The sequence below is a fragment of the Oryzias melastigma genome, linkage group LG4 (assembly GCF_002922805.2).
Source record: "Oryzias melastigma strain HK-1 linkage group LG4, ASM292280v2, whole genome shotgun sequence".
Classification (NCBI taxonomy): Eukaryota; Metazoa; Chordata; class Actinopteri; order Beloniformes; family Adrianichthyidae; genus Oryzias; species Oryzias melastigma.
Genome location: NC_050515.1, coordinates 25,083,897 through 25,093,750, shown reverse-complemented (window position 1 = coordinate 25,093,750; position 9,854 = coordinate 25,083,897). Strand labels below are relative to the sequence as shown.

Genomic DNA, 9,854 nt, shown 5'->3' with positions numbered 1-9,854 from the left:
AATAAGAAAACTTCAGGTATATGTCTAAAGTATACTTAAGTATAAAAAGTATATTTCATTTGATCCACTTGGTTTGTGGTGCATTACACATCATTTTATTTTTAAGGAAAAATGGATCTGGGTCTTTTTACAGTAACATTTCCGGTATAGTATTTGTTTACTGGCAATAAACTGTAAGTTTACTTTAAGCTTATGAAAGTACACTTTGAAGTATATCTATTATAGTTTTTAATATTTGCTTTTAGTTTAAAAGTTTATAAGTACTGATTAGTGTACTAAAATACATTTTTAATATACTGGAAATATCCAAAGTATACATGTACTCCACTTTTAATGCTGTGTCATAAAATGCTTGAGGACAGTGACAAATATAGACTAAATATATTTAAACTTGTAGTATATTTCTAAGTATAATCCATGTATACTTTATATGAACTTGCAATGTTTATCTCTAATAAGTGTCTAAAAAATAAAACTAAAAGAATGCTATCTAAATTTCAGTTTTAAAAAAGTATACTTAAAACGTTCGAGTTCGTATTTTTAGTAAGGATTGTATGTGAAGTTGAAGTCAGATCAGATTTGTTTGCTGACAGGGACTTTTCTAAGTTTCAGCAGTATTAGATAATTGTTGCTGTTTTTACGGTGAAGCTTAAAACAGTCGTCAAAACAGTTGAGACTTCAGTTCTACTGTCACCTCTAGCCAACACAAAATGCCTTCCAAGAAAAAAAAAAAGTGTCTTTTCATTTACAAAGTAGCTGGGTGGGGAATTCCACTGGTTCTGGGAGGTCATAGTCCTTTCTGTGCTGTGGGGTTACTCATTAGGCAACAACTGAGCACACGCTGGTTTGCAGAATGTTTTTGTGTGGCTGCTGCTGTGCAAGATTTTGAAGAGCTTTCATGAGGAGGTGAGAAGAGCAGACACAAACGCTAAGACTTCTTTTTAGACTCTAAAAGTGTTTTTCATTGACTTTTTCATGCTAATAGTGCTCTGCTAATGGCTAAAACAAGTTTTTAAGGAGATTTGTTTTAGATACATGGATTCCTTGTTTTGTTTCCTTGTTTAGCTCTGGAACGTGGATCAGGAATGCCTCTTCGTGTGGCCGTGGTTGGGGCGGGCAGCTCAGGCCTGACTTGCATTAAGGCCTGTGTTGATGAGGGCTTGGAGCCTGTCTGCTTTGAAAGCAGTGATGACATCGGAGGCTTGTGGAAATTTAAGGTGGGTGATGGGGTAATTTGAGAAGCATCTTTCATTTGAGTTTAGGATTTAGTTTCATAATGACTGTCTCCAATAACAAATGTTTTTAACATGTTCTTGTAGCAATTTTTTTTTATGTTGGAGGGCATATTTTAAGAAAGTTAAACTTAAAATTGTATTTCTGAGTATTTTTCTAATCAAATCATTGTGAATCTGGATCAGATGAAAAAATGCAATTTGAGAATAGACTAATAGATCCATAAATGTCTTCGTTTTCATGGTCTGGATAGCACAAATGTTGCTTGCTCGTTTTAACTGTAAGCTAGCAGCAGAGCATGTAAACAGATGGGTAATGGGAAGAGGGGATGGGCTTACGACATGCCATCAGTAAGTTCTACCCACAACTCAGAGGTGAATTTCTGATAAATTACTGCCGTTCTGTGGAAACAATGTATTCTATATTTTTTTATTTTGGGTAAAAGTGGCATAATCTTAATTAAGAGACCACTAAAAATGCTTTATAAATGGATCAAAAGATGATTGTACATTCTACCTGAAACTAATCATATTTAAATGATCTGAAGCCTCAATGTTCTGTGTACACAGGAGCTGTCTGAGCCAACACAATCCAGCATCTACCGCTCTTTGGTGGCAAACACCTCTAAAGAAATGACATGTTTCAGTGATTTTCCCATGCCGGATGACTACCCAAACTACATGCATAATTCCCAGCTGTTGCAGTACTTCAGACTCTATGCTGAGCATTTTAACTTAATCAAATACATCAACTTTCAGGTGAATCTTGTTTCAGATCTGCTTTCTTCTCTCTGTCGCGTCCATCTTCTCCATGGTAACATGTATGTCTTTGTGAATGTGGGTATGCACACATCAGACCACGGTGAGAAGTGTTACACAAAGACCGGACTTCTCTGTGTCGGGTCAGTGGGACGTAGTGACGACAAACAAAAGCGGAGATCAACAGCATTGGATCTTTGACGCGGTTCTGGTGTGTTCAGGACACTACACCCATCCAACTTTACCTCTGTGGGATTTTCAAGGTGGACCGATCAAGTTTAACACTTTTTGCATTTCTGCAAGAAAATGTGTTTTGTTTTGAGCACCATCTGTTTCTCTCCAGGGCAGGAGGCTTTCTCTGGCAAATGTTTGCACAGCTGGGAATATAAGGATGCAGAGCTCTACAAAGGGAAGAGGGTGGTGGTGGTCGGCCTCGGCAACTCTGGAGGAGACATCGCTGTAGAAATCAGTAGATCTGCAGAAAAGGTCAAACAGAGCAGGAGCAAGAAAGACTTCTGATGGCATACTTTTTTGTATAGCATCTTCCGTTATTTTCTTTTTCCAGATATTTTTTTTTATCTCTTTTTTACAGACATTTCTCAGCACTCGACGTGGAGCCTGGGTAATCGGTAGGATGGCTGCCAACGGTCTTCCTCTGGACATGACAGCCATCACCAGGTTCAACGGTTTCATAATGCCGCTGCTTCCCCGGGCTTTTGTGAACTGGGTGACTGAAAGGGCACTAAACCAGAAATATGACCACAAACTATATGCTTTGAAACCCAAACACAGGTGATTCACAAGCTTCATGCTGTCTGCACTGCTATGGAACAGTTTTTCATTTTTGTGTCCAAACTACTTCTTTAGAAGCAAATAAGCTAGTCCCTTTTACTTACCCCTCCTTTCGAAGGGGCTTGTGAAGTGCAAGTGGTGTCTGACATATATTTTTTAATATCCTCCCTCCAAGCAGAGGGATTCAGAGCCCTGCCTTTCGTGGGGGTTTCACGTCACGCTGAGGCACGGAGGAGAAGCGCTTTTCTTTATGCGCGTGTGCTCTGAAGCACAAAAGTTTACATTTTTATGTAAATAATGACATTTTGTTGTAGCATAGCATTTTTTAAAGTTATATAACCACTGTTTTTTGTATATTCTAGCACTGGAAGCTCCATGCTAATGTTAGCTAACCGCCGAGTATTGTTGTCGTCATGGAGAGAAAGTGACGCCCAAATTATGAGACACTATTTTTCCATGACTCTCCTTTTGGATGGCTAAATGGAGGGGAAGGGAGAAGGGAAGAATTTGGATTGGGCCATAGAGTTTCAAATTGAGTATACAACATACTTCAAGGCTCTTTTAGTGTTAAGCTAGTTGCATGGCTATGGCTCACAGTCTGCTCAGGGGGAATTTGCTATGTCTTCTTGTCCCAACAAGGACATGTTTTGCCTCAGAAAGGACTATTTAATGAACTGTAGGAAATTGTCCTTTTAGGGTCAGTCTATACAAACTTTTTTGTTTTTACTTTCTAGCAAAAGGAAATATTTCCTACTGTCTGTAATGTGGCAGCACACAGCACTGCTTCTGGGTTACCACATACAAGTCTGTTGTGACCATACTCAATGAGTCCTTTTCCCCCAACTCACTCTGACCATACTTGATGTGTTGTAGCACCATAAAATTGGATATTTTATTTTCACAAATTACACTGAGCAAAAGTGATCCAATGACATTCCTAGAAATGCTGGATTCAGGTCACAGAGCGATCTCTCTCCTGCGAGCAGCTGCGGTCTGAGAGCCGGCCCCCCCATCAGCTGTTCTTCAGTTGATCTCATTCCAGGCTTTTATCTGGAATTCTGCAAACAGAGAACTCACTGTAAGCGGTTTTAACCCCTGATCTGCAAGCTGCAGCTGCTATGCACATATCCTGCAACAGCTCATCCCTTTATACCGTATCTGTTATTCTGATCTGATTTGCTGCCACTCTCCCTGTCTCAGTGGCGGCTCTACACCGAATTACTCCCCGGGCGAGACCCTCCCCAGGCGCCCCCACCACCATAGTCACAACTGAATTTTCTGAGGAGCATAAAAACAGTTAGTACATACAATAATACTAACTACAAATACTGTATAAATATAAATATATATATATTTTAAAATAGTATTTTACGATAGAACATCTATGTTTTGAAAATGTAAATTTATACCATACACTGATCTCTGCTTCAGAGAAGAACAATCTGCTCATTTTTGCTGTCTTCAATCCTGTGATTGGTACATTTTTAGTGATGAGTTACTTTGTACCAGTAACATCCAGTCTACCAGCTATATTAGATTTCTACTAGCCTCTAAAATTTCTCTAATAAAAAAAGTATTGTTCTAATCAAAACTGTTATTCACTTTATTTAAAAAGTTTCACTTCATGGATATTCTCTTGCATAAACAAAACCCTAATAATAAGTGAAAGTGTCATCTTGTGTCAGGTTTGATAACATGACAGAAATGTAATGTTATTTTAACAAACTAACCGTCTTTTCTCTGAACCTTTAGATGAACACATTTGTTACTTTAAAGCATCAAGTTATCATCAAAGCCCTAAAGTTTATTTCTAGTCATATGGTCATTTTTTAACATCTCAACCATTTTTTAAGAAATTGATTTTGTTCAAAACAGAAATGTGTTTTTTAATCACAGAACAGTAAAGATTAAAGTTATATTAAATAATTATTTAAGTTTTTTTATGTAATGCAAATTAAATATGCTTATATAGAAATATGTGCAGCATTTTTCCATAATTGTGTTTAATCTTACATATCATGTTGTAGTTGTGAGTCACAATGAAATGGAGCACCAAATGAGTGTGTGTTTGTGTTGCTGAGGTCAGTGTGAGCAAATGGTTGAAATTCCCATCACACCTGAATGCAGCAATAGCGAGCTCTTAATGCAAGCTCATAAGGAAATTCCACGCAGCACCTGAACGCATCTCGTGTGTGGTAAATGTGACAATTAAATCCATTCAATCAGCGCAATAAAGTCAGGATTAAATGTATGAATGAACTCTGGGATGGATGTTTGTGGTGACCAACAGTGGAGGAGAAGCAGACTCCATCATGTTGTGTTTGAGCCTCAGATGAAGAACAGAGACTCACCTGTCAAAGTCAAAGAGCTTTTCTGACCGCCAAAATAAGTTTTCCCCACGTTTGGCGGTTGTTAATTTAGAGCTCTTCCTGTATTGACACATGGGTTATAGAATGTCATGTTATGACTGACTTAAAAAAAAAGAAAGTTTGTACAAGGTAGACTCCGCCCTCCTTCATCAGCCGTTTTCTTAATTTGGAGACCCGCAGCTGAAGTGCCCCTCCGCCCTCCCTCTCTCTTAACACCCGTCCGCGTGTTCTCAGGCGACGGGGGTGCGTGCACCTGCAGGGGGCGCCAATTCACCGGTTTCTGGCCGTTCAGAACATAGTGTTATAACAGGTAACAGAAACCCATAGCAGCGCAGATTTTTTTCCTCCCAGTGCTGAGCTGCCGCCCCCTTTGAGTTAGCGCCCCGAGCAGCTGCTTGATTGCCCGTGCCTAAAACCGCTACTGCCCTGTCTTAACATTGTGACATATGAAAAGGTGTGGGGTGTAATAGTTTTAAGCAGAAAACAAACCCATGTTTACAAAAATTATGACAAACAGGGATGAAGACTTATACAAGTTTAACATGAGGTCTGTTTGGCTTGAAGGACAACTCCTAGTGGTTTGTTATGGTACTGCATTATTTGCTTTTGTCTATTGTAGCTGTGTAAGCTGTTTACTGATGCAACGACTGAGATTTCAATGACTGAAATAATTCCCGTTGATATCTTCAATTTTCACAGATTTATGGACAGAAGACCTTTGATTAATGACGATCTTCCGGGCCGAATCCTCCAGGGGGCGTTAGTCATGAAGCCCAACCTGAAGGAGCTCAAGAGTACATCAGCCGTGTTTGAAGACGGCTCACAGGAGGAGAACATCCATGCTGTGATCTTTTGTACAGGTTACAAAGGAACCTTCCCTTTCCTGGACACCGCTCTGTCAGGAGGAACACACGGGGAGTTGATATTGTACAAGTACGCTCACGATTTTAGCAAAAGAAACAAACTTGAGATTGTAGATGAGCTGAAATCATGAAGAGAGTATCACCCCAGTTTGTGCGTGCGGAATTCATGATTTGCAAGTCATAAAATATTTTTTGTGCAAAAGTACAAAAATTATGACATTTAAAAAAATAAAAAATACAATTTATACATACACAAATTAAAATTACAACAGCTTGAAACTAAATTAAGCACAAATCTTTAAAAAATTACGCACGGATCGCTTGTTACGCACTCACAAAACCACATTTACGCACAAATCTGATGTGACACTCTTTTCACGTTTTCAAAATTCATCTGTGAATGGTGCGTTTAACCTGCTGCTAGAATGCTGGGTCATTAGAGTTTTCTTATCTGCCACTTTGATCTTAGATTGTAAACATTATCTGGTGAAACTTGAAATTTTCCCACTTTCTTAACAGATATGCCCTATAATTAATACAAAAAAGTCTAAATAAGCATTTTTGAAACTCTTTAAAAATAAAAATATTTTTTTCTAGAACTGATTGCTTCCTCTCTATAGCCCCTCCCCTGACAGCGCCTCAGACACGAGGTTCTTTCTCGAGCACTGGTCACAGTCACGGGGATGGCATGTGGCGCCGAACCCTTCCAAACAGACGGTTGATCGGCCCACTGGCCGGCTCCGTTGTGTGGCTGTTTAGAAGCTTCCCATCTCCAAATCCAGGGATCGGAGCGAGACATAGATTGACTCTGTCCGCTCTCTGGGTGTCGAGGAGGACTTCACGCCGCCTGGAAGAGCCCCGAAGGAGCGATGAGAATAGAGAAACTTTAGTGTTTAGTACTTTAAAAACACACATTTAGACTTTTTTATATTAATTATCTGGAATATCTGTTTAAAAAAAGTGAGAAAATGTCAAGTTTCACCAGATATTATTCACAATCTAAGTTCAAAGCGACCAATAAGAAAACTCGAATGACCCAGCATTCTAGTAGCATTTAAACGCAGACAAATCTTGGAGACGTGAAAAGATTTTCATATCAAATTTGTGTGTAAATTTGGTTTTGTGTGGACGTAACAACCTATTTGTGTGTAATTTTTAAAGATTTGTGCGTATAGTTAGTTTCAAGTAAATTGTATTTTATATTTTTTTGAATTTAATAAATATTGTACTTAACCACAGCATGTATTGTATGAGTTACAAATCACTAATTCCGAACGCACAAATTGGGGTGATACTATTTTCTCTCCATATAAATCATCTCCTGGCTTCAACTGTTATTTTTGCATTGAAACTGTTACTATTTTTTCTTTTTTCTCATTTAGAAGAGTCTTTCCACCCTCCCTGGAACACCCCACTTTAGCCGTCATGGGTCTTTTCCAGGCTAAAGGACCAATCATCCCAGTAGTGGAGATGCAGGCTCGCTGGGCTGTTCAGGTCTTTTCAGGTAACTTCACGTCCCACCTACAATCCCACCTGCAAACAGAATAAACTAGAGTGTTTGTTCTTCCAGGTTCAAGCCGTCTTCCACCTAAAGAAAGGATGCTAGAAGTCATTGAGTCTGATAGAAATAGGAATATAAAAAGGCAAGAATCTCCCTAAAATTAAACGTGACTGTCTTCAAAAAAACTAAAATTCAGTCATGTGTGTCCTTATTTTCCAGCTATCCCTGCCCACAACAAGCTGCTCTACAGATAGATTACATACCGTACCTGGATTTCATGGCTGCTGAGGTTAGTTCTTGTCAACCCTGAGAACAATTTTTCCATTATGTGTAAAACATGTAAGGACATTAAGGCTAAATAACTTACAGGTGGGTGCTCGGCCAAACCTCCTGAAGCTGCTCCTGACAGATCCTGTGCTCTGGATGAATGTCTTCTTTGGTCCCTGCACCCCGTATCAGTACCGCCTCACTGGACCTGGACAGTGGACAGGTGCTCGACGTGCAATCCTGACTCAGTGGGAACGGGTCGCTAAACCTTTCAGGACCAGACCGGAGCTACAACCTGAGCCCAAGACACACTTTCTGTTTTCTCCCTGGTCAATTGCACTTGTAGGAAGTGTGATAGCAGCAGTGCTTTTGTCTCCCATGATGCAACATGCAGCTTTCCTGGGGAACTCTTATCTCCCTGGCTTTTGACATGGATAAGAGGATCCATTGTAATAAAGATACATAAATAAAAGCAGGTCAACTAATTACATTTTAAGCTTGTGGTTTACATTTTATTTATCCCTCCTGTCATGTTTGGGTCAAATCTGACCAATTTACAACCTAAAACCCTCATAAATGTTGTGTCTTTCATCTGATTGTCTCAATGCCTTGTTATTTCCAGGGAGCTTGAGGCCCGCCGACTGTAGTATCTGTGTCACTGCTACAAGCTTTTTCCAACAGCATTTTTCATCTGCTCCTGATTCACAAATATGCCAATACAAAAATTCTGCTTAATTTTCTAACATATGTTCTCCATCATCAGAAAAATGCTACATAAACATGTTAAAAAACAAAAAATCTGGACTCACTTGAAAAATAAAACAAATGTAAACTAGGAAAAAAATAAAATGAACAACTTACATCAGCAAATAATTTATGAATTATATACATATTTATTAAAAATAAACAATTTTACAAAAATTATCACTAACTGACAGAACTATTATTGTCTCCTGCTAATGTGGGGAATTGTCTCCACCTTGTGGTCATTCTGCTTCACTACAAAATTCTGCATCCTGTTCATCATTGAATCAGATTTGTAGTGCATTTATGTTTTTGGTATTGTCTATAAAGTTACATTGTGTGTATTTATATTTACAAGACTTTTACATATTCCATTGTTGCTCAACTGAAAGCAAGAGAAAAAAATAATTTTAATTGAGAGTCAATATCAAAAAAGGGTTTGGGTTTTAATTTAATCATTCGATTATTCTTTTGTGGCATTTTTGTTTGCATTGTATGTTAACCCCGACTTAAACGACAGAGAAGTAAATCTATAGATTAAGTTAAGGAGCCTCAGCTCATTCTTTCACCCCACCCTTTTTTGTGTTTGCTTAAAGTGTGACTGAGGGGTCTGAGCTTATGGTTTGCTGTTCTTCTATCCTGTGAAGAAGAAGAGGTAAGGCTCAAACGAAGATGTCTTCTTCTGCTTTTGTGTTTTCATTTGATGATTTGGAAAGTTTAATTCTGTGCTAAGAAATCAAAAACTAGAATTGGTAGAATGTAAGATGCCAAGAAATTAGAAATTCATTCAAGAATTTAAATATTAGTGCTTCAGCTTTCTATTTTAGGCAATATTTTTGGTGGTGTCTGAAGGTTAAAAATCAGAATTTGTATTTAAAAATAAATTGAAAATTTCAGCATCTTTGCTGTGGATGACGTGATGACAATTTTTATGCAAATAAGTGGAAAGTCATGAAATCCAATACAATTACAATAAAAAAAGCCAAAATACATGTAAATTATTTTCTTGCACAATTTTCAAAAGTTTGTTTTAATTGTAATTGTTTTTATGTTAGAAGTCTGTGGACATTAAAAAAATGGGTAACAATGGATATTTTCATCACTTTTTCTTGAGAAAAAAAATGATAAAAAAAACAGTGTTTATTAACTTATTTTTCTCATGGTCAAATGTCTTATATGTCTTCTATTTTGTTGTTGTTGTTTTTGTTTTAAGTAAACGTCTGGACTTGTGTTTTCTGATGAAGGTCAAGCAAAGACTCAAACGATTTAAACATTAAACATTTCTTTAGTCATTAGCCTCAGAAAGTAGGTCAGCACATGACCCAAA

At 38.0% G+C, this 9,854-nt stretch overlaps 1 protein-coding gene across 1 annotated transcript; it reads left to right on the top strand.

Moving 5' to 3' along the window:
- The first annotated feature begins 764 nt into the window (after positions 1–764).
- LOC112150836 (flavin-containing monooxygenase 5) lies at positions 765–8,374 on the top strand. Its single transcript, XM_024279353.2, has 11 exons — positions 765–906; positions 1,066–1,217; positions 1,803–1,991; positions 2,089–2,254; positions 2,335–2,477; positions 2,584–2,783; positions 5,852–6,085; positions 7,398–7,519; positions 7,586–7,658; positions 7,736–7,805; positions 7,886–8,374. Exons 2-11 carry the CDS (start codon positions 1,086–1,088, stop codon positions 8,210–8,212), a joined length of 1,656 nt encoding a protein of 551 aa, XP_024135121.1. The 5' UTR covers positions 765–906; positions 1,066–1,085; the 3' UTR covers positions 8,213–8,374.
- Positions 8,375–9,854: the final 1,480 nt, after the last annotated feature.